At 40.2% G+C, this 27,941-nt stretch overlaps 1 protein-coding gene across 11 annotated transcripts; it reads right to left on the bottom strand.

Annotated features, from left to right (window-relative positions):
* Positions 1 to 902: 902 nt before the first annotated feature.
* Positions 903 to 27,883, bottom strand: MARCHF7 (membrane associated ring-CH-type finger 7). Of its 11 annotated transcripts, XM_068949545.1 has the most exons (13): positions 27,660 to 27,820; positions 22,632 to 22,726; positions 20,021 to 20,177; positions 14,891 to 15,049; positions 12,867 to 13,038; positions 11,129 to 11,296; positions 8,068 to 8,856; positions 7,746 to 7,899; positions 7,315 to 7,484; positions 6,087 to 6,196; positions 4,541 to 4,654; positions 3,673 to 3,721; positions 903 to 1,818 (listed from the first exon to the last, which is right to left on the bottom strand). In XM_068949545.1, exons 3-13 carry the CDS (start codon positions 20,165 to 20,167, stop codon positions 1,763 to 1,765), a joined length of 2,088 nt encoding a protein of 695 aa, XP_068805646.1. In that variant the 5' UTR covers positions 20,168 to 20,177; positions 22,632 to 22,726; positions 27,660 to 27,820; the 3' UTR covers positions 903 to 1,762. The 11 variants fall into 11 exon arrangements, 7 of the variants coding, with proteins under 7 accessions (XP_068805646.1, XP_068805645.1, XP_068805644.1 ...); XR_011142071.1 differs by lacking the exon at positions 22,632 to 22,726 and having other exon boundaries at positions 6,064 to 6,196; positions 27,660 to 27,883; XM_068949544.1 differs by lacking the exon at positions 22,632 to 22,726 and having other exon boundaries at positions 27,660 to 27,883.
* Between the last annotated feature and the right edge of the window lie 58 nt (positions 27,884 to 27,941).

The following is a 27,941-nucleotide window of genomic DNA, read 5'->3' as shown; positions in this document are numbered from 1 at the left end:
TCACAGTCTGTCACTTGAACCCAATTTGTACTTGGAACTGCAGCTACTCCACAGCATGCTATTTGTTACAAAGATAGAAAGAGATGAATGGAAAAGAGCCTTCAGGTCATCACTTTATTAGGCTATGAAAGCCCATGCTCATAACTCTAGACACAGCGAGTGCATATTCAATACTGTGTTTCACTGTCTGATGTTTTGCTAAGCTACAAAAACTAATTGAGAAAGGATGAAGCTTTTTTTTTTTTTTTTTTTTTTAAACCATGAATGTGAAATCAAATTCTTCAGAAATTAGAAACATTTTCACATACATCTGGGCTTTTGCTTTTCAGATGAACGTCTGAAAAACAGCTGTATTTTAATAAATTCCAGGAATAACACATGTAAGCATTGGTGCTGAATACCTGATGCTTAGGGTTACCAGAACGTACACAGAAGTGTGCAACTTCTTCAGTGTCCAATTTCCTTTCAAGTCCTACAGATGACACGCCATCTCATGTAATGCTTGCAAAATTAACTCTTAACTGAAACAAACTCTAGATTTTTAAGATACATCCTTTCTTCCTCACAAGTTTGTTTATACATAACTGGTGTAATAATAAGACAAACTCAAGGTAATTCAACATCCCACATTCTTTGCAGTTACATATTGTTACTGCAACCATTAAAAAGCCACCATAACTATTTATAGCAAACAGAATCCTAATACATACACGGCAGTTAATTATACCACTGTTCATAAAAGGCTTCTTAAAGACAGTCAGAAACAAGTTTAAATATCTGTATACGAATGCACAAACATTAGTAAAAAGGTACCACATACTACAGCTTTCTAAGTTTTCAAATGTATGTTCTGGTAAACATACATGTGTGTGGCGGGGGGGAGGACAATACCAGTACAGGTGCATACTTCATTATCAACTTTATTTGTAAAGAAGTGACAACACTAGAAAACACATTGATAACCAGTGCTTTGAACAGTGAAGGTGGGATCTAAAAAAGACTGATTAAACTAAACAACTTTTAAGTCTTTATCAAGTTGCATATCTGCCAGGAATGCTGAAATGCAAGTTTACATCTGCAATATCCCATAATGGAATAGCCACATAATATCAAATATAATCTCCAGTTTCCAAACCAGCACATTAAAAAAAAAACCATCATTAAGTATTAGAAGACCACTGCAAGTTCTTATTGCTTTTTGAGTTAAACATTCTTCAAATAAACTGAAAAATCAAACAATCTCTACAGCATCTTGCTCATCCTCCTGCTCATTTGATGTTAACACTGGAAGCAATCAGTTGTTATATGAGACAGCAACAGAGGCTTTAAAAAAAAAAAAAAATCCTATTGAAGTACATGGATATCCCCACCCCCCCCACCCCTAAACCCCACAATTACCACTTAGTGCCAGTAGGAGTAAAACTCGATAGACAAAACCAGAAACCTGACTACAGTAAGAAGGGAAAATAAAGGGAGATACAGCTTCCTTAAATATTCAAAATTTGAAGTCTTTCAAAACAAAGCATATCATCCCATCATTTAAAAAGGGAAGTTGCTTTACATAGCTAATTCTTGCACATGCCGAGTAGTTCTCAAGTCCACTGAGTTCCACTGTGCAGCAGTTGATTTTGAATTCAACAACGCTTCAAAAACTACAGTAATATTTAATGCGCTTTTTACTAAAGAAAGCAAGAAATAAATGCACGTTGACGTTCTTTGCCAGCTCAGCATCTCTGCAGCACTTCCACTGCCTTGCGCAGTACTAAGCAGTGTCAAGAGTTCTGCCAGTATCACTGTCTTCAGAATCATCCTCAGAAGCTGTTGGAACAACATAGTATAATCAGAAGCCCTCATAAAGCTCTGTGAAATGCAGAATTAGAGCACTTTTAGCTTAGGATGAGCAGTGGAAATAAAGGTAACTTTATAATACCAGACTATAAAATCAAAACGTCCCACAAATCAAAACTTTGTTTATATTAATTATATAGCTTAATTCTTAAATGTCTTTCATGTCTAAAAACGTATCATTTTTAAGCTCAAGTCCATTATTACCAACTGCAGAGCCCTCCTGCTCCCCCTCAACATAAAATAAAAGGAAGAATACAAAAGGAAGATTATGCCAGAGACTCAACTTTTATATAATGTTTACAGTGACTAATTCCAACAGTAGTAACAGGAGAGTATGTACAATCCATGACAGCTGCACTCAACCCAAGGGAAATAAATGACTCACATAGTTAACTATTTGCACACTAAAATATCTAGAAATGTGCAGTACTCTAAAACAGAACAACTATTAAAAATATATATTGTTTAATGCAATTAAATCAGTCTTACTTTGAAGCAGAAGCTTCTCTCCCCACCCCCCCTTCCTTCAATTTATGTGAAATGAACATGAATCCTAAGTATGCACAGGATTTCCTTGCGAGATGAATTAAAGAACAAATACATACTTGTCAACTGTGATAAAAAGCCAGATAACTGTGATAAAAAGCCAGATCAAACATCTACAGTACGTTTGTAATGTGTTATCTTGTGCCTAACAGGAGTTTTATCTGTCCTCTTGAGCAAACTCTCTTGCCAAGAAAGTATTTGCACACCCAAGAATCCATCTCAAAGTCAATCTCTGAACATAAAGAAGGAAGCATGGTCTGTCTTGTCGCTTCTGCGGTCCCCTAAAAATGCTTCTTAAAAAGGAAGTGTAACAAAATAGTGTCAAGATTAAAGTTTACTTCAGTAATCCTCACCTGCAAGTTCGGTAAAGCCTAGATAAAACATAGGCCAAGCCTAGATAAAACATAGGCCAAACTACTGTGTGAAACACTCCTCATTAAAATTAATTTCTATTGTAACAAGGAAACACATAACTACGGAATAAATTCTCACCTCCACAATCCACATTTATTTAAAAAAAATATTATTTAATGCTCTGAATATAGAAATAATCATCTGCTAAACTAAAGGAAAACTTATTTCCTTTTATAGCATTCCCTATTGTACTCTGAATACCAAAATCTTATGAACTGAAAGATAAACCCATATAAAAACTTTGCGTGTTGAGGGGGACAGGCAGACAGACACACGCCCTAGAAAAAGAAGTAGCCCCAGGTACCTTTCCATTGTCTATTCATAATGCTCAAGAATAATACTTAAATGCAGGTTAAGTTGACCAAAAGTCAGCATATACTTGTGAATTTAACCACAACACAGGACCCATGTGGTGAAAAGTAGGCTAGTGCTTTGGCAAAGCAGGCAACTGTTTTTGAACCCAAAAGTGGATAATTCTGAGACTATCATAATTAAGTGCAGTCCAATTCGATCCAAAATGTTGCTTTCCTACTAGGACTCATGTGAAATGCTACAGCCTGAAGGTCACCACCAGTTCCATAACTATGTTCTACTAGAATTAAAATAACCACACTGTAACTAGTGAGGAATCTTGGTATCACTTGCAGAAGACACTTCCTCAGTTCCCTCTGCTGTTGGGAAATCAATCACGGAAAATTCAGTCAGTTCTCCCCCAAAACAATTCTACCGAAACTGGAAAAAACACTGCTAGGTAAAGTCAATTTTTCAGTGACTAAATTTGGTAGTATGAATCTTGACAAAGAGGACTGTATGCATGTAACTCTGAGTGAATCTAATGGGGGGAGGAGGGGTGGGAACACCTACTTTCAATATCTTCCATATGTGCCTGAAGAGTTCTTGCAAGGTTAATAAACTAGAAACAAGGCAGAGAGAAAGTAGTTTAAAAGTTGCAAAGTTATCTGCAGAAATCTGCAACAAGTTAGCAGAGATTTCTTTTCGCAATAGTACCCTCAATCCCAAAGCCTCATCCCAGTTGTCAGTTATCCTAACCCCTTTGCCCAACTTACAAAATCAATACAAAATTTAATAAAAAGCCCCACATTAGACTTCAAACTGCTATTGCACAGTCATTTCAGCTTCCACTCTATGTCAAAGGTTTCTTCTTCTTCACGTTCTACAGTCTGTAAAGTAGATCTGTTTTGAGAGTCAGACACATCTCAAAAATTGCCAGTTTTACAAAAAAATCAACTACTTCTAGAAATTCTAACGCAGAGAAACGTAATCCGTGCCAGTTAAGGCACAAGAATCCAGTCAAAATACATCTAAGTAAGAGTTTTGACTAACGCTAGAAAATTACACTATAGGCAGACAACTTCAGAACGTAATACTGAGGTATGTATTTAGGGCCCCATCCAAACGGTTGCAAGGCCCACACCTTTGCAATAGTAGAATGGCAAAATGAGAAAGATTCGTCAAATATTCTCAGTTCCAGTAGTCTCAGCTGCATGTTTTATACAGAGGAATGTTACCCTTCAAGTTCCATATAAATTCAGGGCAATCACAACAACATATCTGCAGAGGTAATCAGTTACCAATAACACTGACAAAAGTGATTTTGAACCATGTTAACTGCAATCAAGTAGTATGTTTAGTTTCAAAACAAACATGGTGTTACTCTATTAGACAAATCCAGATATGAGCAATCCCTTCCATAAAACGAACACATACTTACTCTGACACGCGTGCTGGCCTCATTTGAAGTTCCCAGCATATCAGAAAAGCGCTGTTCACATAAGTGTAACAACACTACAAGGTAGAGACCAGAGCTGATAAATTCATAGTCTGCCTTAAAGGAGATCAAAATAAATTTTCAAAATGTTAGTAATGCATCTACATACACAATTCAAGCAGCAGAACGAGAATTCACTTTTCCTGGAAGCGTTATATAACTACTCCTCAGGTGCTCCAAGAACATTACAGAGTAATTATTAAAAAGCTATTATACTTGTGGTTCTTCCCACTCACCCTAGATCTAATATGTTATCTTTGAAGTTAAACAGAATGACTTCTACAAATGAATTCTAAGGCAGTATAACTAGTCCACAGGTATGAGTTTAAGGATCAGAGTATACCATCAGGTGTAAGAATTACTTAAAAAAACACAAGAAAACTACAGCTCTGCTGGAAGCCACTGAAAAGAAGCCAATCCTCTACAGAAAGACAAAATAAGGGGAAAATATTAAAGGAACTTTATGGTGGTATAAATATTCTGAGAAATGATCGTCTCCGCTAAGCTAAGGACTTTCAAAATACTAACTGCTGATTTTAGAGAGTCAATTCTTTAGGAACAAGTTTTAAAAGCTCTTCCACTTCTATCGAAGTACATCGACGCAGTCACCAACACTCAGTAGTGTTAAAAGATTTGATGGTACTATCAAGAAAAACCGTTCATAATCTGGCCCAAGCAACTGGAACTCAAAAATGGAGACACAGTTAAAATAGCTTACTCTAAATAATAAGAAAATTAAGACGCTGATGTTTGGCTGAGTTCACACTTGAGAAAACTGGCGCCACTTGGCAATATTTTAACTTCTCAGGTGGCTGAATTTCATTAGCCTTTCTACATTCACAGAATACAACCCAGAGGCATAAGAAAGCCCTCTGAATAGAGTTCACTAAAATAATCCCAGCCTTTGTTAATTATTCATTTTAAATACTACCAAATCCAGTCCTTCTAAGATGTTGCATTTTATCTCAAGACAGTAATATCTATGGGCCTTAAATTTGTTTTTAATTTAGGAAAGGACTTAAGGAAACAGCAGGTAGTTCTGTTAAAACAGGAGGTTAGTCTCTACTACTCTAAGGAAAAGGATAAAGTTTTTAATGGTAGGTTTAAATCAAGTGTTTAACTGCACCTAAAAACAGCTATAGGGAAAGCCAAATCATCATTACATGAATTTGAAATTCAATCTAATCATACTAGTATTTCCATTGCACCTGTGTGGCAAAGACACTGGGCTGGAAAGCTACATGACCCATCTGCAAATAAGAAAAGATACGAGATATTACACTTACTGAAAGCTCAGAACTTGGAAGCACAGCAAGAAGATAGAATTTGTCTGAATACTGAGGAGGAAAAATCTGTTCCAGATTTACATTACTTTATGTGCATAACTGGTTTTCCTTCTCAAAAGGACTTTTTCCTCCTATAAGAAAAAAACAAAGCTACCCTCCCAGCGCTAAACCAACACTTACCAAATTAGGCAAAATATACTAACTTGTTCATTTGCATGTGCCCTATAGAGTTCATGAATATCAAAGTCTTCAAGATTAAGATGCAACTTCTCTTTACACAACTCACAAGTGGTTACCGCTTCCAAAGAAGAACCTGGTGGGGAGGGGAAAAAGGTGACGAGTCAGTGGTAAGTTACAACAATTCAAAACATAGGTTCAAAGCATACAAACGTTATAAACTATAACTGATTCTTGACTTTATTTTGCAGAGCAAGGTTAGAAGAAAAAGACAGCCTCTGATAGTACTGTAGTGAGTATCTCCTACAGTCAGGATTTTAAGGGTATAGAGTGTTTATTTCCCATCAAACTATTTATTTCTTCTCATAGTCAATCTGGACACTATATGCCTCTTACTGAAAGTCTGACATAAAGCAAAACAAAAAAAATCACTGCTTAAGCAGTTTTAAGTTCTACAGTGTAATCCAAATGTACATAAAATTGTACATAAAATTATGTAATAATTACATAATAATAAACATTGTCTTGAAATATCAGGTTTAAAACAAGTTGCTCCGCAAACAACAAAATTAACAAAGCAGGTTGATGGTGGATTTGCGTCTTATACTTGTCGATTCACATCTAAGAAGTTCTCTACTTGAAGTGAAAGTCTCCTATCGGCTGAGGCTTTGAATACATCCCCATTTGGATGTGGGTTTTTTTGACACTGAGTAAACAAGTAAACAGATGCATCTTCCTTCAGTAAAAGGTATTTAACAATCTCCATGCCCTCTACCAAGATGCCAATTTTCAGTCTCAGAAATGCTACAGATAACTATAAAGCGTTCAATAAATTTAAAGGTTATTACAAAACAGTTCTACAGTGCGCAGTATCTGAAGCGTTTCTTACCAAAGAAATTCTATACGCACTTCGATGAAACCTTTTAAATAAGTACTCTTAACTGCTCTGAATAGGAGTTAAATAAGACTCTGTTTTTAAGGTCAGTTAAGCACAGTTACACTAAACATTTCGGGGGGGGATTTTAAGATTCTTATCACTGCTACAATCAGCCTGTCTCTAAGTCTTAGTAATAGCTAGAACTGCATGCACTGGGGGAGCAAAGCCCCTTAAAGCATTAGAGTAGCTCTAGAGATGCCCTCCCCAAATCAACCTCTTCATTTTTCAAAGAAACGCTGTGACGTTAGTAATAGTCATCCTACTGATAAAGCTCCCAGCGTAACTGGAAGTCCACCTTAGTCTAGACTCTGCTTTACCTGAATTAATCTTGGACTGCAGCCATTTTTTCATGCACTCCTGGTGAACATATTGCAGACTTCCAGTGCATTTGCATGGCTCTATTAAAAGGTTGTTAGAGCTTGCAGAAGACATCTGACAGATTCTGCACAAGTCACCCTCTTCATCTTCAGAATCTTCTAAGAGCAGACTGAATAGGAAGAAAGATCAACAAACGCTATGACACCTTTAATGTAAGGGTTTTCATAATGACAATTCCCATCAAACTGTTCTCAAATCTCTAAGGAGTAAAACAACTTTCTCTAAAGACAAAAGTGACACCATAGGTGACGAAGGACTGAGATGCATCCTTCTCTGAAGGAAAGGTTCCTTTTTAACGTTAAGGTTACAGAAAACCCTCACACGTTAATGCAGGTACATGTTATTATCTGGAAAGAGCATACTGATTTACCTCTCTTTGATTTTCTGGAGTCTTTCTGGATCTCTTGAAGGTGGTATTTTAGACTTGTCACTTTCCGGTCCATCAGATTGATTCCAGCCAGAGGGAATAATATCTACAGTTATCATAAGATTGTCAGAGAGACTGCTTCCTAATGTTGGAGGCACTGCAAAGCGAAAGAGAGAACCAGGCAGAATTCCAGAACTTCTCCTACTGTGGGTTGAATCTGGTGGGGAGGCAGTAGCTGTAGGGATACCAGATACTGCAGGTGTTGGAGGTCTGTTAACAGAAGCCCTAGGAGGGCTATCTGATGCTTCAAGAGAGGTCTCCTCACCTGACTCTCTCCTTCTGAAGACATGTTGTGATCTAGCAGGTGTATCAGAGGTAGAGATCCTTGCAGATTCATCTCTTCCTTCTCTCCTCCTCCTAGAGAAGAGAGGTGTACACCTGTTCCTCAAAGATGACGATAACCAGGATCCTGCGCTCCTACTTTCAGAGTCTGGTCTGTAACTTTCCCCGTCAGAGTTATGGTTCTGTGAAACTCCTGATAAACCCCATCTTCGTCTAAGAAAACTAAATCCCTGAGAAGCTTCAGATGTCTGAAGCCCTGGAACTTCAGGAGCTGCAGCTGCATTAGCGCTAGACAGAGTAGAAGCTTGAACTCTTGGAACAACGCAGGACTCCTCAGAGCCTGATGATCTTGTATGCAATGAGTCTTGGCTAGACCTTCGTGAGAAAAACGTAGATGACATGCTAGACGCTAAACGAGACAGCAGCTGTCTGGTTGTGCGTCTTCCTTCACTATCAGGGGCAGGCTCATTCAGTGACCTCTGCGCAGATAAAATCCTTTCAGAACCACCTGAGGAAGGAGTTTCATCTCTAATGGCAGTATGAGCAAATTCTGACTGCATGCTCCTCTGGGGAGACTGCATTCCATTTCTCCTTTGTCTTGAAGAATAGCTGGATCTTGAAGAGCTCATATGAGAGTCTCTGTTGAAAAAAGATGGCTGATGATCAGAAGGCAACTGGCGGTTCATGGACGCATTCAGCCTCAAAGTGCTTAACGAATTCTCTTTTGGTCTTGCTCCCTGTGCATATGAAGAGGCAGGCCTGTCATGAAAATCTGTTGTGAAAGAGCAGAGGAAAATCAGTACAACGAGATGTACTCTAAATTAGTACATTCCAGAAGGATATCTCTTAATTTAAATTTACTTAGCAGAATTCTAACGCTAAATTGAAACTAGTATATTAAACCTATTTGGAGTATAACACCCCAAAAATCTTCTAAAAACTAACCATCTGTCAGAAGTTATAGAAGAAGAGTATTTAAATTAAAAACAACCAGCAAACTATGTAATATCACTACAAATTAAAGGTCCTTTCTGCCTGTAGACCGAGAAAGGGAAGTTAATCAAAATTTCAGCAACACAGTAGTCACCAGAGCACCTGAAACAGGTTTGTGGATAAAGCAAAACGTATTTCCCCTCTGTTGTAACACAAGCGACCCTTGTGTTACAGAGACTCGGCGTCTTTTACTAAAAGACAGCATTATATTATTCAGTGTGGAAAACATAACTTGGATAGTATTTTAATTCGATATGTATTGTCTTATAATTAGAACGTTTATTTTAAACCAAGAACTGAAAAAATAAAGGGAATACTCTAAAAAAAATATTGTAGCTCCACCGGTCACTCCAAAAACAGGGTTATCTAGCTATTGGTTTTTATCAAAGAAATAGGACAACTAAGTTTGAATGTTCAGCTATGCAACTGGCTGAAGCAGGATCAGATAACCATTGACTGATAATCATTCTGCATTAGTAATCTTGCCTGCTCTTCAACTATCAATTACTTTAATTACATACGGCCAATTAGTTAACTATTCCCACGCTGTTGTCTCCTTCTCCACTTTTAAAATGTAGGTTCATCCACCTAATGCTTTTCAGGTTCATACACCTAAAGCGTATTTTCTGTAAATGCTGCATATGTACCTCAGATACACTGAGAAGAATTCTAACTACAGTCCAGCTACAGTAACATTATGTGAAGCAGCTGAGAAGGCTAGTATCAGCGAGTCTCCTTCCTCAAAAAATGGTTGGGGTGCGGGAGAAAGCAGCCACACGCAACGGCAGCAGCAGACTAACCTCATAAGAAGGAAAACCATTTAATTCCTTTCAATACTTTAACCACTTCACAAGTGAAAATGATTAAGGTCGGAGGGGGCAGAAGCTTTCTCCATTTACTCTGGTATCGAAACCTTTACGGCAATTTTTACAGTTTCTGCATTTCAATCACTTTGTTTTAATCTCAGAGCTGTGGTTTGTGCATCTGGCAGATGCTAAAGAAGGAAACATGTCTGCACAAATGCTATGAGCCTGCTATATGGTTTTGATTACACAGCAGGCAACACAGTTGGAGTTATTTTTATAGCACTTAATGGTGGCACTACTGCTAAAAAGGCAGTACAGACGGTACAAAACAAGTCTGCCCACCCATCCGTTCTCCCCCCAATACACACGAGGCTCTGCCAAACTCAATCTTCCACTTATGTAAAGAGGCATAGAGTATGATGATGACGACATTAAAAAAAAAAAAAGAACTCTTCCGGCAAGACTGCAGGAAGAAGTCTGGAACCAGTTTTTAATCTTTTCTCCTTACATCTTTCTTTACCTGCAACAACAGTGATTTTAATATTTCAGTATTATAAAACAGCACTAATGCATCTGCAAAATGGAGCCTCCATGGAACGGTTATAGAAGGCCACAACAGTCTGAATAGAGAGAAGGTGAAAATAACCGTGAAAGAGTCCATACTAGGCTTAACTAATCACCATTAAACAAATCTCTCACCACAGTGGGGTAGGGAACTGTAAAGTATGCATTCATTAACTTGTACTTTCAATGGGCCAGCAGTTTTCCCTAAATATCACAAAAGAAACCAAATACGAAGACACAATACCATATGAGTACCTCGCAAAAATTCTTCCATGAGTCAAATACCACTATTCGTATTTATCTTCCCATACCTCCCGCTAAAGGTCCAAATAAAGAGAAATCTTAAGATGAAAGAGAAAGGAGGAGGTTTACTCAACATTCACAGTTAGTGGCAAATATTGATACCAGTCTCTTATAAACTGAACGCATCTACAACCTAAATACAAAAAACATATACAAAACTAGGATTCAGGCAATTACTATTCAGCTTCAGCATTAAAATATAATCTAACATTTTATCTAACACAAGGAAGGTGGCCAACCAACTTTATGAAAAAGGATGCCTCAAAATTAAGTAGATCTTTTAGTTTGTGTTTTGCAGAAAATATTAAAAGAATAACTGAAGAAACTAACAGGCATGCAACCTAAGGGTTTACAAGGTTCCAGCTGCGTAATACATACATGTTGAAGATGAAAAGTCATTGTTTCTGTGGCTGTGATCCACCAGATTATTAGCAGACGGATCCGTTCTTCTTTCTAACTCTCTCCGTTCTCTCACCAGCTCAGTTCCCAGAGAGCCAAGCACCACTGACGAAGACCTGGGAATCCGACTATACCTCCAAGAGGAATCTAGAAAGAAACAAGATAATAAATCCTAGGTATTTGAAATTATTTAAAAATCCATTAAAATTAGTACTTATGCACGCATTCTGGTCACACTGTATTAAGCGCTAGTTTGACAATACAGCTAAGCTGATCCAAGAGGCTAGCTGCCAACAGAAGGCTAAGAGTAAGCAGCACTCTGCTGATGCTGGCATTCATTTGATCTTGCAGCGAGTTGGTTCTGGAAGCTAAACCAGGAAAAAAAGTAATCATACTTTTGTGAAGAGCCAGACTCATATTAACACTCAAACAGGATGGGGGGGAGGGGAGAGAAATAGGATCTGGCCTTTGAGTGGTAACTAGTTATTAGGTAGGCTTAGCTGCATATTAAAACAGCAGCTTGAGACTTAGTAAATGCTGCCATTCTAATGACAACTTCTTAAAAGCTCCTGAGATTCATTTTCCAGAAAGGCATCTGAAGCTTAACAGCAGCTTAGGCACAGCTCTTAAGAACAGCGACAAATATTGTCTTGCTCATATTATGAGGAGTCAAACAAGCTCCAGCATCTCAATAGGGAACTGTAAATACTTCCGCTGTGAACAAAGCTCTAGTTCTAAAAAGTGCTCTTCAATGGCTCTGAAAAATCCACCTGGATTTTATTAAGCTGTTAATTTTTAAACCAAATTGAAGCAGGCATATAATATCAGCAATGTGGCAAACAACCAATCCACAATGGGATGTCTTGCACCTAAAATGACCAACACTGGCACGTCGTCTTACTAAGAAATAAGAAAGTGTATAGAGGATGGAGTTTTGAGCAAGAATTTAACAACTGTTATTTGGATGGCTGTGATTCCATAGGGAGATATAAAAAGAACATAGATGTACACTCACAAGGATAATTTGCATAGATCTAGAGGTCTGTTTTAAAGTGTTCTACAAATAATCTCAGTGTAAGTTTTTGACCTTTGTTTCCTGGCCTTTAGACTTTTGTTAGCACATTGCACATATCACATCTATCCAAGTAACACACACTTATTCACAGCTTCAACAAAAACCTCAGTTTTTCCTGAAAGAGCTCCCACCGTACAACGCTTATTTTTGCCTGGCCTGTAGAATGATTTCAGGCCCTACTAAAAAGAACTTTCTTCCCTGACCCCTGCCAACAGTCCTCTCACCTGCCACGCTACTCTGTTTCTTGGAATACAGAGCTATGTACAGATAATGATTTCCTTCCTGCTCTCCCCAAAACATGTCGGTTTACCAATACAAGTTGACCCTTGAAACAGTAACAGCTACATTCACTCTTTCTTTGAAATATTAACCAATCAGATATATTTGAGCCATGAAGTTTGCCTTTACTACAAATGGAAAAGGTACGGGGAATAATTTTGAAATTATATCGCATTAATAGCCTTCTTAGTATTCTGAATGAGGCTATCGGTGTGAAAACACATTTCTGTCAAGCCTAAGTTTTTAATATTTAAGAATTTACTACAAATATATTTCAGATTAAGTCTTAAAACTCAGTAAAGCCTGATCTTATTACATTCAGATAGTTCTCATGTAGTTCAGTTCTAGTAATGAACTTCTCACCTGAAATTGCATTCAAGCCATTATTTCTCAGAGAAGAGGTAGATGTGCAAGATAGCTTTGGTCTCTTTGAATCGCTGTCTCGCTGCTGGCTATTCAGTCTTGAATATGCTCCCTGAGTTGTCTCCGACTCACCATAACACGCAGATGTAAAATGAGAGGAGGAAGATGTAGACTGAAACAACATTGAAACAAACAAACAAACATAACAATAACAAAGCACATGATTAGGGATACAGTATTTCACACGTGCTTTCTGTAGCCTAAGATACCTACCACTGTGTATATGAGACTCGCAAGACCAGAAAAGAATTAACTTTAAGATGCAAAGCCTTTTTATTTGAAACTATTCTAGGATTTATGCTCCTGTCTTTGATTAGTATTTGCAGATTTAATCAAGACAGTCCTACCAACAACAGCTGGTTTCTGTTACAGTCAGCCTGATTTTTTTCTTTCTAGATGGATGTGGCTCACGGAAGAAAAAGATATTCCTGACTTAAGATGTTAAAAACATTCTACAAAATTCTGTAATTTTACAGGTCTCCACTATAAAAAAAGTAATAAGCACAAGTAAAACATAATTTTGTAGCTCAGAAGAGGCCGAAATTGATTAATTCCGTTATTTTATTTAACAGTTTGTTAACTAATCTAGCTCATCTTTTACCAACCTAAAATGTACTTAGCTAGGAGTTAGTTCTAGCTTCTAAGTAAGCAGTTTAGAACAAACACATTCTGCTTGAATGAAGCTGAAGTGCAACTCTAGTAGTTCAGAGTAAAGAGGGCGTACAAAACAAATTCTGCAACACAGCACAGCACTGAAGAAACAGAAAGGAAGATGTGTAAGCTTATTTCTGTTTTCTGAAATAAAAGACAAATAGTCAGACACAGCATCCAAGCTAAGTATAGAAATAGGTTAAGCTCCTATAAACTTATATTTTTAATCACTTGCTATTGGGTAAGCTGAAGTTTCAGAGACTGTTCTGCAATACTCATTTGCACTAGATTCATTTTTAGAGAAAAATGAATCTCAATAGGAAAAACATTCCATTTTGAAAAGCCTAGAGCACCAACTGAACTAGAGATGTAGGCCGCTTACAACCTGAGACTCAGTTTGTATTCCAACCACAGGTATAGTCATTCACCATGACTTCCCCCGAAAGTCAGCCTCTCCACAGTCTTTCACCCCTGCTAACTTCTCTGAAAGTGCCTTTACCATGTAAGTCACAGTAAGAAAACAAACACCTGTTTAAGATGTGAGTTCTCTAAAGACAAAGCCCCCAAATACTTCAGTTTTATAGTAAACAGAATTTACACCTGTTCAGTATTTTCACTGGCAGCTTTTTCCTAGCTCTCTGCTTTTCCCACCTTAATATTTCTACTGCAGTTGAAAATGTTTTATTTTCACTCTACAGTGCATAAACGCTTTGAAGAAGCAAACTACTTTTTAATGTTTGAGTTATTAAGGCACATTCTGGAGCCAAGTTAAGGCAAGTTGTTTAAGCCTGAGCCTTGGATCGCAGTCAGGTGAGAAATAGTTTAGCCTCCATTTTCTTTTACAGTTTTAAAATCATAAGGCTTTAAAGCATGGTAAGAGCACGAGCTACTCGTATTCAAAAATTCTAAGTTTTCTAAAGCAGATCTCCAAAACCTATGAAGTTAGTGCCAACTCAGAAAGCTGGTACCATCTTAAGAAAGGTCCCTTCGAAATACCTGATAGAACAAGCTGAATAACAAACAGCATTAATTTTGCCATGAATAGGACTACAACGTGCAGGTATAATCTCCCTCCTCCCTTTTTTTTTAAATGGAGATTGCAGAGCCATACACACCTCACATCTCAAATTTATTTCTTAACTATTTGTAAAACTAACCTAGCAACTATGCATAATTATTTTCATCCCTCCATTTTGACCTGATAATACCCTAGAAACATTAGCGGGAGCTCCTGCTGGCAGTTTTTCAGATTGAGAAGGCTAAAGCAAGACCCCATTTTCTTTAAAGAAGTGTTACGCATTAACAATTCTTACCAATCTGTTTCTGCTGCCCAAAAATCTTCCAGATCGTGGATGATCAAGTGTCCCTGAGTAGCGATTTGGAGAGGACGTTGCAAGCTTCCAAGGAGTTTCATGGGCCTCTCTTTCTCCAATTCCCCAGTCTCTACTGGAACTATTCAATACACTCGATTCCTAAAGAACAACATGCTTATCATACACATCTTGTAACTCAAAATGAACTAAAGATATTATCTGAAAATTGAACATTTGGGAAGATGGTGCTACTAACAAATTTGGAAACCTTTTATAAAAGGTGTTTCAGGGATATTCAAGAAAAAAAAAAAGAATCGCACTTAAAAAAGAACCACTGTCAAACGGAAGTTTTTTTTTTTTTTATTCCTCGTTAGCCATTTTCACCTTTCCCCCTAAAACATTGTTGCTGTTGTTTCTTTATTAAATGGACAACACACTTGCTCTTCTGTTGCTATAAGAACAAGACAGTGAAGTAACACATAGCTGCAACTCCAGGTACAATGCTTTCACTTTAAAGCTGCACATCTGCCCTCTCATTTGATGGTAAAGAAGAAAAAGCTGACATGTAGGGTTTCTGGGGTATTATCTCTATTTAGATCCTCCAGCAAGTGGGCAGAAACAGGGACACTGACGTTCAAGTTTAAAATAAAACAGTAAAATAAAACACAGATATACAAAGAGTCACCATCTTCCTACATTAAAGCAGCTCAGTCAGTCACGCGTCTTGTCCTGCTCTTTAGTTTTAACAAAGTAAAATAAAGAAGGAAAAAAAAAAAAACAACCACCACCTAACAACAGGATTTATTTTAATAAGGAGCATGCTCTTCCTAGTAAAATAGATAGGACAACAAATGCAAACTATGCAATCAAGTTATTATTCCTAAAGAAAATACATTACTACTGCAAGTAACACAATATCTTCTGTCTCTTATTCTTAAAGCACTTCCTTCCTACAACTGCTTAAATTTCTTATTTCTCTGCAATCTATTCCAAAAATCCATCATTGTGCTATTAGCGTGGCAGGCTTGCAGATCAGTACTTATTCATTCTAACTGCATTTCATGCAAACAACAAACACGCATTTCCATTTTCAGTACAAAACTGAGACTTCTGTGTCTTAAGTTTCTTATAAATGACTAACAGCAAAGACTACCAATAAAACAGTAAACAGCACTGGGTACAAAACAACCACTGTGGGCTTAAGAAATAAGGTAAGTAGTTTTAGTCACTAGTTTCAGATACAGTACAAAGGTATTGAACCCACAGTTTGATATGCAAAACAAACTGCAGGACTGTTTTGCCAAACAGTCTTAAATAAACCCTGCTTGCTGCGTAACCTCCGTATAAAGCACTCAAATTCTTTTAAGTCTCATGGCTGCATGGCAGTGACTGTGACTGTTCTTTCTGTAGTTTCTTTTCCAAGATACTTGAGAGCTCCAGTCTTGACCTTGGGTTCACAGCCAACTTCCCGATAATAACACTGGGAACTGTTTAACATACAAATCTCTGTATCTTTAAGAGAACCTAAGAGATGAGGTTCTACGCTACATGCCTCACTGAGTGTCAATAAATAGGTGATCCCTAGGGAAATACATTGCATTTTAATTTGTTTCACAGAATAGTAATCGGAAATAATAAAAATAACAACAATAATAAATAATAGCAATAGCAACCATTCATTCCATTATAGCTAAGTAGAGTTTGTAAGTGATGACTTGTACGTCCTCTTGCTAGGACTTAATATCTACAGTAATATAAGTACCACTCTTCCCTAAAGCTGTACTATTAGATAGAATCCAAAAAGCTAAAGAACTATTAACGCTCATCATTCTCACATACACAATGAAACCTGACAATAAACCATCAAACAGTAAATTTTCTAATATTTCAAAGTCTCAGGAGGACTCATTAAGTTTCTAAACTTAATGTATGGATAGTTTGGATGTGTGTATACGGATAACTTGCTTGTGTAATCACCTCTGCAGAGTTAACTGATCCTGAAACACCTGTCTTCCCCTTTTTCTCCAGTTACTAGACTCTGAAGACCTCAGAATTTCAGCTTATTTTAAATGTCTATACCTGCAGATCTTGATCTGGCCACTTCTATGCTATACATGGAACTCACAGCTGACACATCTAAACTGATCAGAACTGGACTGCCACAGAGTTAGGATCTTAATTCAGAGGCAGTACAGTCACACTGGTACAGCACCGAAAGCCCGTTCACGAAACTGCACCATCTACTCTTCTGACACTAGAACACAGCTCTCACCAGCTGCGGCACCTCTGCATTGCATTCATTTCTTTGAAATGTCTCAGGGCACTGTAAGGGCCCAAACTGAAAAGAAAAAGCAACATATTAAGATATCAAAAAAGTGGCATTAAGAGAAGGCAGATGACCAGACACAACGTAAGGAAAGCTAAACCCAATTGCTATATCTGAAAATACCACCAATCTCAAGTTTGCTTTCTTCCTTCAGTTTAAAACTATTAACATCCCATGTCAGAACTTAACAATAAAGCACTACACAAGGTATTCTATTTTTGGTATATTTTTTTTCCAGGAGCAGAAAAATGTGATCAGAAAAAAACATTCAAAACAATTTAATAAACTACATTGACTCTATCCCGCCATTAAAAAAATAAAACTTCTTCATTTCTCAAAGAGATGGCTAACAGTGCTTCATCATAAACCACAGGAATCCTTTCTGGTAACATTACAATGTTCTGATTTTTGTACTCTAAATCACCTAGAAGCAATGGTATGCCACATACACTGAATTAGTTTACAGCTAACCTGATTGTTATGCCTCCTCAGATGAGGAGTAACTAAAAAACTTAATGGAGGGGGTGAGAGGGTTGTTCTTTCTGTGGCTTTTAGCTATGCCACATTTAATGAGCTTACTACCCAGACTGATCTCAAATGTATATGATTAAATATATGTGTATTCATACACAATTCATCTCACATATATGAATATACAACACAATATGACTGAACTTCCAAGAGGGGGAAAAGGAGGAGTGGGAAAAAAAATTCAAAACACCCAATACAAACCTATTTTTTAGCCCTAACCAAAACCAAATACTCTGAGTTAGACTCTCCTGTTTCCAGAAGTTTTGAGGCAAGCTATAATCAAGAACGTTCTCTACTCCAGAGATGACTTTATATTAAGCCGCTAAATAGATGAGTTCTCTTTTGCTTTCTATACCCAAAGCACTACTGATATTTATGCATTTTTCTTCTAAATGAAGTATCTTTTACATACTCCGGAACTGAAGCAGATCTTAGTATTTTATTTAAGGCAGGTTTCTGTATGGGTTAACAAAGTGAAAAGATTTGCCTATTCTGCTCCTATTTGACTACTTAATCTTGAATCAGACTAGTTACCTTTTTTTGCCCCAGTCACTTGGGATCTTAACTTGCAAGTAATACTGGAATTTGCTCCTACCAGATCTGCAAGCAGGAACAGTTAATCAAGTTTCCCCACGACCCCCGCCAGCCTTTTTTTTTTTTTTTTTTTTAAAGCCACTAAGCACTACCCTTTTCTAGAGTGGAAAGAAGGGAGACAATATAACCTTCTACGCTATTATTTTTCCTATGTTCAAATTGGGAAATGTTAAACAGATCATTCCTCAGATTAGGAAGTACCTGTGCAGCAGGAATTGCCAGATGATAATACACAGTGCAGTGAAGAGGCTGCAATTCATGTAATGAACAAAATGCTGTAAAGCACATACCCTCCCAGTTTCGTAAAAGGGGAAACATAGTTTGGTATCATATCTATGATTTCCTAGCAGCAGTTCAGCTCAAGACCCAATCTTTTGACCAGCAGCTTTCAGTGTGATATGTAGACTGTGTGGGTCCATGCATGCCTAAGAAAAAGCAAGACCATTGTTTTTGCTGTGCAGACGGACAATGAAAAATATGTAGGAGTCCAAAAGCAAAGACGACTTAAAACTACCCTTCAGTACTCTGTAGCCTATATACTGACAAACATATGCACGCGAGATACAGCAAAACAAGTATAACACTTGGCTGCACACACGCTGCACTAAAAATAGTTAGATGATCTAATACTTGTAGAACTGTTTCGGGGAAAGGGATTATATAATACAATGTCTGCTATAGCTTGTTAGCAGGGACTCAGTTTTTCACAATTTAATCAAAAATATGAACATGTAGTCACAGAATCAAGATCAGAGGCTGAAATAGGCTTAAAATTCCGTGCCCAAGAATTTGAGGGGAGAGTTGCAGACAGCAGAAAGAAAACCAAAAACAAACCAAAAACAAACAAAAAAAATCGAGCCAAATAACCCTCTTTCATTTTTAAGTCCCCCAAAATCATTTTTGAAGTAGTTTAATCCCTACTACCGTAATACTCTCTCAAAGTGAAAGAGTCTGCAGAGTGTCACTTCTTACTCTTGGGTACAGCTTCCCCTCCCCCACAAAAGCAATTCGATTACAATGTAAAAGGCTGAGATGTGATACAGCAAAACTCCTCACCTCACTGCTGTCTATTGCAGGCAAAGTCCAGCTGTATTAACATACTAACAGTATAACATAAGCCTGGAAGTGCTCGTTTTTACCTTTGCAAAATTCAAAGAAAGTAGGTGCTCATGGCAGTACAGTCAACTCTCAGGCCTGCATGTGTTCCTTACGCTTTCTTGCGTCACTATCCACACATCAACTACGATGCTCTATACATATCCAAATTCACCCCAAACTCTCATCTCCCTTCACCGGAAAACCCCATTTATCCAGGTTTAAGCCTGCAGTGACTATCACCATAACAATGAATCAGTAGCATCCGGACACCCTTTATTCAACCAGTAGCTGACTTTTAAAACAGAATACTTTTTAAAACACAAACAGAAATGCATAAAGATAGCACATCAAAAACTGTAGTTCATACTGCAGAACATGGTCATTGGCCCGACCATCAAATCTTTAACTTTTCAAATTAATCTTTTTTTGTTCATAAATGCAGGGCACTGAGTGAGACTTTTCCTTACATTTCCCTTTTTTCTGGTCTGTTTTTTTTTTGTTTTGTGACAAACAGTCATTAGATGAATGGGTGGACAGCTTGAGTCAATTCATACTTCATAGAAAGACACAAAATACATTACCTGGTATCCAGACTCTAATCTCCGTGAAGACTCTCTTGCACTGTACGCACCAGCTAGACTGCTTCCAGTCAATGCTCTAGATCCTAGCGAAGTGCTAGAGGCCTGAACAGATATCCTTCGAGGAATTCTTGACGGTTTGGACTCCATTCTTCGTATCCTGTATAAGGACACAGTGATTACTACTTTTTTTAGAAGCAGGGACATACGTGCAAAACATGCACAAGTCATTCCGAATATACCGTAATTATGACTCACACCCATTTTTAAGCAGAGCTTTGGTCTTGTCATGCATCAGTATGATGGGAAAATAAGTTCTTCCCCTAGTTTTTGTACCTCTCCTTTACATCTCCTCCTGCTCCATGTTAGGAAACTAGGAACAAGGCTCCTATTCCTATACTCTTTCAAGTCTCTGAGCCTGAAATGGTACAGAATTTAGAGTGGAACTCCTTTAAGGACTGTGCAGCACCAGCATTAACACAAAACAATCCAGAGACCTCAGATTTCCTGAATTCTTAAATAATCTTTCTACTACTCAGTTGCATCTCAGGCATGAGAAGCTGGACTAAGCACTTGCAGAAACAATACTCAGACTTATTCTTCAAGGTTAAAACTATGAAACCTCACTCTACTCTGAATAATTACAACTGCAGTCTACCTGTCTCAAAGAAATATTTCACTTCTCCAAAGTTAACTTCCACGAAAACTAATGTATATGCATCTATATACGCATTTACTTTTGTGTTGCTGAGTATCTATTTGCTCTCTTAGGATTTCTAGGCATTTCAAAACAAATGCTGGTCTTTTTTCCACAAGAAGTGATCCCGTGGTCATTCCCACACTTGAAAGAGTATTTTGACTCCAAAACCGCAGGATAGACAGCTAACTGGTTTGTTTGTTAACGTTCCCAGATTTATCCTCCTCAGGACAGTACAGACAGCATTGGACCACAAAAAGTAACTCTTAAATAAAAAGATTAAGAGAACTGCAGAATCGTCAGTGGCACAGTGCAGTGAGAGCAGCACAACAACAACTCCAGAAGAGATGGCCGAGAACTCCATCTGCGCATGGTGATCTGTACAAGTGGTACTATCTGTTTTATTTAACCACTTCTAATTCCAGCCTAATCTTTCAAGGGTAGAGATGAGAATAAGAATAAATCAAAAAAAATTATCAACAAAGTACAATTTTTCTCTCACATTCAGCAACATTTATCAGTGACACTGTCTTTGTGAAAAGCTGTAGCAATCCTGTAATGCACCTAATGACTGGCTGCAGTTACAACTTCAATTCTGATACTCAAGATTTGTAATCTTAGCTGAAAGCCATGCTGCATTATATTCTACTCAGCAAAGCGACCTTGTTCAGAAGTCCGTTGATCAGTTTCCTCAATGACAGTTTGTTCGTTTTTTTTTTTAAACTGTTGTTGTGGTGCATGATCAGTCACCAGCTTTACAATACAAGTAACATCATAAAGTAGCCCAAATGCTTAATTGCACAATTTTTTTTTAATTATTTGAGCATAGTAGGCTCATGCAAATGTTGAATTCAGTAGTTAAATATATTCTAAATGGATTTTCAGATGGTACAATAGAGCTCCTGAGTTGTACTGTGGAGCTGTACACTAGCTAGTAGACCTAGCTTCAGACCTTAGCAACCTATTCACTTACTTTTGATATAGATGATATTTGGATAAACAGGATCATCTCAATAGTCTTATAATTTTAGCAATCTGAACCTCTCACTTGCCCAATCCTAGATTAGGAATCTGAAATCATGCAGTGCTTAAATTTACCAGATTGTATTTAAATCCCCAAGTAAATACTGAGCAACGTACATAATTCTCACAAATGCACCAAGCAGTGTTCCAAAGTACAGAACAATGTCAGTCAAGGAAGGGGCGGGGGGGGGGGGGGGGGAGAAGGAATCAGTAATGACAAATCTAATAATCAAGGCCACACCACTTTATAAGCCTTGTTTGTGCAATAATATACAATGAGCATATTTCTTCATAATATTTGTAACATTTTGAAAGACATTGTAATGATGGTTTCTTTAAACTTTACAGTCACTTGGCAAAATGTGTACTGCAAGTCTAGTACCTGTCTGAAGCTGCACTGGGTGTGAAAAAATAACTATTTGCAAACTGTGAAGTAAGATGGATCCTATGTCACAGTAATAGAGTCTAGGATGTATGTTGTACAGGACAACTGCAGGTCTTCATGAGATTTAACTCACAAAGCACAGTTTGTCTATGTTTTACCCTGACACAAAATATAGGAGACACACACAGAAAAAAGGATCCAACTCTGTACTACTAAGTACACAAACGCTGCTGCTCTTACTTGAGAGAGTGCACCAGCATTATCATTTTGGTTATGGATCACACTGCTTCTGAATCACTTTGTTTCAGATAGTTAATTCAATTGATTCTGCACCTAACTTAGGCAGGCAGGTAAACACCTAGGTGTAAAAAATGCAGAGATGCTAGAAGAAGGGAGGTAAGCTTCTACTGGCAGAAAGTAATGCCCAGATAAACAGGGAGAAAGAAACAGTAGCCTAAGAAGGGGAAATTTTAAGACTAAAACAGATATCTAATGCTAATAAAACTTACGTGCCATCTACAGAACAGACAAAATAAGACTCTTCTCAGACAGGAAAGGACAGGGTAGAAGACTTTGGACACCACAGCCAATTAATCTCTAGAAGCTGAAATTGAATCCCAAGATTAGCAAATTAATTCTGCAAGTGTACATAAAAAAGACACAAGGCTAATTTTCTCCTCTGGCGTTGACCCCAAGAGGACAATTTTATCAATCAGCTTAATCCTGTAAATTAGCACAAGCAGTTGTCTTCTGTGATTTCAAATCAAATAGATGTCAGGATGACACTATCTATAGAATACGCTTGTTCTCTAAATGAAAAAAAAAAATCCCACAGGAACTACATACAAAAATATGTTAAAATAACCTAAAAGCAACTGCAGATTAGAAAATGAAAAATGTATTATTTCAGTTAAAGCACACACATTATCACAGAATGGCTGAGGTTGTAAGGGACCTCTGGAGATCATCTAGTCCAACCCCCACGCTCAAGCAGGGCCACCTAGAGTACATTGCCCAGGACCCTGCCCAGACAGCTCTGGAATGGCTCCCGGCAAGCAGATTCCACCACCTCACGTTTTCCCCTCATGTCCAGACAGAACTTCCTGTGTTTCCGTTTGTGCCCGCTGCCTCTTGTCCTATCGCTGGGCACCACGGAGAAGAGGCTGGCCCCATCCTCTTGACACCCTCCCTTCAAATACTTGTACACGTTGATCAGATCCCCCCCTCCCCCCTCAGTCTTCTCTTCTCCAGGAGGAACAGGCCCAGCTCTCGCAGCCTTTTGCTCACGTGAGAGATGCTCCAGTCCCCTCACCATCTTCGTAGCCCTCCGCTGGACTCGCTCCAGCGGCTCCATGTCTCTCCTGTACTGGGGAGCCCACAACTGGACGCAGTACTCCACGTGAGGCCTCCCCAGGGCTGAGCAGAGGGGAAGAACCACCTCCCTCCACCTGCTGCCAACACTCTCCCTACTGCACCCCACGATACCACTGGCCTTCTTGGCCACAAGGCCACGTTGCTGCCTCACGCTCAACCGGTTGTCCACCACGACTCCCCCGGTCCTTCTCCACAGAGCTGCTTCCCAGCAGGTCAGCCCCCAGCCTGTACTGCTGCATGCGGGTTATTCCTCCCCAGGGGCAGGACCCTGCACTTGCCTTTCCTGAACTTCAGGAGGTTCCTCTCCGCCCAGCTCTCCAGCCTGTCCACGTCCCCCTGAATGGCAGCACAGCCTTCTGCGGTATCAGCCACTCCTCCCAGGCAGGGATCATCAGCAACCTTGCCCAGGGTGCACTCTGCGCCGGCCTTCCTCCAGGTCACTGAGGAACACCTTGAACAAGACTGCACCCAGCACCCACCCCTGGGGGACACCCCCAGCTACGGGCCTCCAACTAGACTCTGTGCTCCGAGGGATCACAACCCTCTGAGCTCCGCCATCCTGCCACTTCTCAATCCACCTCACTCTCCACTCGTCTCACCCACACTTCCTGAGCTTGCTTACGAGGATGTGATGGGAGACAGGGCTGAAAGCCTTGCTCAAGTCCAGGTGGACAACATCCACTGCTCTCCCCTCAGCTACCCAGAACAGTTGTCCCACCTTAGAAGGCTATCACGTCGGTCAAGCGTGATTTCCCTTTCGTGAATCCATGCTGACTACTCCTGATCACCACCTTGTCCTCCACACGCTTACAGACGCCCTCCGGGATGAGCTGCTCCATCACCTTTCCAGGCACTGAGGTGAGCCTGACTGGCCTGTAGTCCCCTGGCTCCTCCTTCTCGCCCTTTCTCAAGGCTGGAGGGACACTGGCTTTCCTCCACTCCTCAGGCACCTCTCCTGATTGCCATGACCTTTCAAGGATGATCGACAGGGGCCTAGCAATAACATCCGCCAGCACTCGCGGGGGCATCCCATCAGGGCCCACCCACTTGTGGGTGTCAAGTTTACCCAAGCGATCGCTAACCCGACTCCCCCTCGACCAAGGCCGAGTCCGCCTTTCTCCAGACTTTCTCCCTGGTCTCCAGGGGCTGCCATTCCTCGGGACTGGCCTTAGCACTGAAGACGGAAGCAAAGAAGGCATTCAGTATCTCTGCCTTCTCTGTGTTTTTCACCAGGGCCCCTGCCCCATTCAGTAGCGGGCCCACGTTTTCCCTAGTCTTCCTTTTGTTAGTGATGTCTCTGAAGAGCCCCCTCTCGTTGTCCTTGACATCCCTAGCCAGATTCAACTCCAAGCGGGCCCTGGCCTCCCTCGTCGCATCCCTCCGTACTCTGACAACGTCCCTATATTCACCCCAAGCGGCCTGTCCCTGCTTCCACCTCCTGTACGCTTCCTGCTTACGTTTGAGTTTTGTCAGGAACTCCTTGTTCATCCACGCAGGTCGCCTGCCCCTTTGCTCAACCTCTTGCTCACAGGGATGCCCCGTTCTTGAGCCTGGAGGAAGTGATGCTTGAATATCAACCAGCTCTCTTGGACCCCTCTTCCTTAGGATTAAGTTTTTTAATACAACTATACAGTTTTTCTGCAGTCTTGGCCTCAGCCAGCAAACAAGAAGGATCTGCTATAAAGATGAATCAGTGTTGTGTAATAAGAGGCATCTGACAACAGGAACCCTGCTTCATTTGATGCAAAGGCTGAAAGGGACTGAGAAAAAGGCCATACGGTCCAGGCAATGAAATCCTGTCTCAGGAAACTGGATTTTATCTTTGTCTTTCAACAAAGGTTGAGCAACATGAAGCATGGCATTCAAATCTTTTTTTGCTTTTAAACTCGTAGACAAAAACTCTTCCTTTTCCAGCCATCCACCCTAAAACTTACTTAGAATACATCTAACAGAAATCGTGAAAGTATGTATCAGCAACTGAGGGCAATGAAACTATAACTTGAACACAATATTACATAGCTCTTCAAGTACTCTGAAAAAAAAATAGATCCTAGGCATCTCAACTTTGGCAAGCAATACTAGTGGAAATTCTTCTATTTTTATATATTTTTCCTTTATTATCTAGCATTCTGTGAAAGGCATTTCAAGCACTGTGAGTACCAGGGAAAAGCTTGAGAAGTGACCATCTTCGTAGCTGGCTCTAAATACACAGAAGCATATATGGCTTATGCTGATCACGATAACACAGTGAAGTATTCACTAAGAACATGCTAAGCTATCACAGCATGCAGGACAGAGCAAGGCAGTGATCTCACAATAAGAGACAAAAAAAATCATATTATTAAAACCACAATAATACTTGTCTGCAAGAGATAATATGGCTTTTACATTATATTTCAGAATAGAATATTTCACCGTAAAAATAGCAGCATTCTAAGTTTTGGGTTTTTTTTCCGAACACAAAGACACTCAAATTAAAACCTCCTACATTGTGCTTACCCACACAGGCATTCACCAAATCCCAAATGATAATTAACATATTGAGTTTTATAATGACACAGTACCATCACCTCAACTTACGCAGAAGGTAGTGTGGTTGAAGAACACTTAAACAACTTCTCCAAAGAACAAATCAAAAATTCTAAGTTGTGTTACAGCTTGAGCTGATTTAAAAGCCTGTTGTTGCCAAAAAGGAAAGGAACAGTTTATTCTTATTCAAATCTGACACCTGCCATGTCCTTCACTGAGCAACCTCAACTCATCATCCTGGCAAAAAAGCACTTCCGGCTTCTCCATGATTTTGACATTTTGATACTATTCGTGCTGGTATTCAGTCACGAGTGCAGCTGATGCAAGGCTGATACAAATGAAAAATGGGAGAGGGAAGGGAATAGGGGGTGAGAAACATTCCTCTCCTGACCAAAGCAAACTGTTACATCAACTCAAGCCATGTTATGCAACTTTGCAATCAAACCCCACAGAAAAATCTGGCAGCAACTCTCATGTCTCCTGGAATAAGAGATACATGTGATATGTTTCAAGACTGGGTAAGAAAACAAGTTACAAAACCAAACTTCAAATTTAATTTGAAGTTGTATCTGGGACACAGATGACCAATTTGTATAAGACTGGGGGGGGGAGGAGTATTTTGAACAGCCTGCTCTGAGCACACAGCTCACTTGCCTTGCCCTTCTTAATTTGCCACCCATCCAACTATAATGAAGAATATCAACTGGACCTAACATAACCACAGACAGAGATAACAGCAGATAACATAGATTGTATAGGTCTTTGCAGGAGACCAGTGCAGCTTCAAAAGGTAAAAATAAGACAGACAAGAAATAGCTAAAATAAAAAGAGAAAACCTCACTCTTCTCTGCTGCCCTCATCCTCCTCTACTGTCATTTCTCAAGACCTGAGCTTTTACCCTTACTGATGAAGTTGCTTCTTGCATGCTTTGCTATACAACTTATAAAAGTTCTATAAGTTCATAAAACTTTGTCTCAAGCAACTGGTGATAACGTTACAATATCAACGTGTTCTTCCTCAACAATTAGTCACAAAATAAACGTTTTATGACAGACCAAGAGGAGTTCAGGGACAACTCTCTCAGGTTGCACAATTAATTGCTCGGGGTTCTTCCTTATATACTTCAGCTAAGGAAGGCTGACGAAACGACAGCAGCCCCCACGGTGTCCCAGGAGCAGGGGGAAAAAAAAAAAAACAATTTGCAAGGGCTGGTCACCTTCCCATGCTTGAAAACGGCCCGTCCTGGTGTTCAGGGATCCAGCTTCGCGCAGCCGGCGCTGAGCCGCTCCCCCGGCCCCGAGCCCCGCTGCGCTGTAGGGCACCGCACCCCCCCGCGGCGGGAGGCGGGCGGGCGGGCGGCCGGCCAGCGCCGCACGGGAGCCCGGGCCGGGCCGAAGGGCGCCCGAGCGCCGGCTCGGCAAACCGGGGGCGCCCGAAAGGCAGGGCGGGCGTCACAGCGCTCGGGCCCCGCGGCGCAGGCAGAGGCGGGCGGCGGCCAGAGGCGCTCCGCGGCGGAACGGCTGGAGGCGCCGGCCCGGCCCGGCCGCGGCCCCCAGACAAAATGGTTCCCCCCGGCCTGTCGCGGAGCCGCTGGCCCCAGCCCCGCACACAGGCGCGGCCTGGGCCGTACTCACCCACACGGGCGCGGGCCCCGCGACACAGGCGCTCGGGAGCCGAGGAGGAGGAGGAGAAGGCGCCGCCGGGCCGGGCCGGAGCCGGGCCGGGTCGGGCCGACGGGCAGCCGAAGCCGCAGCCGGCCAACCGCCGCCGCCTCTCGCTGCAACACAATGGCGACAGCGCGGAGCCCGCGCGCCTGCCAATCACCGCCCGGGACCCGCCCCCACCTAGCTCTCGCGAGAAGTGCGCCCGAGAGGCGAGACCGCCGGGCCGGGCCGGGCCGAGCGGGGCCGGCGGGA

The sequence above is a fragment of the Struthio camelus genome, chromosome 6 (genome assembly GCF_040807025.1).
Source record: "Struthio camelus isolate bStrCam1 chromosome 6, bStrCam1.hap1, whole genome shotgun sequence".
NCBI classification, from domain to species: Eukaryota; Metazoa; Chordata; class Aves; order Struthioniformes; family Struthionidae; genus Struthio; species Struthio camelus.
Note: the sequence above shows the minus strand (reverse complement) of the source record. Positions and strands in the feature narration are given on the sequence as shown.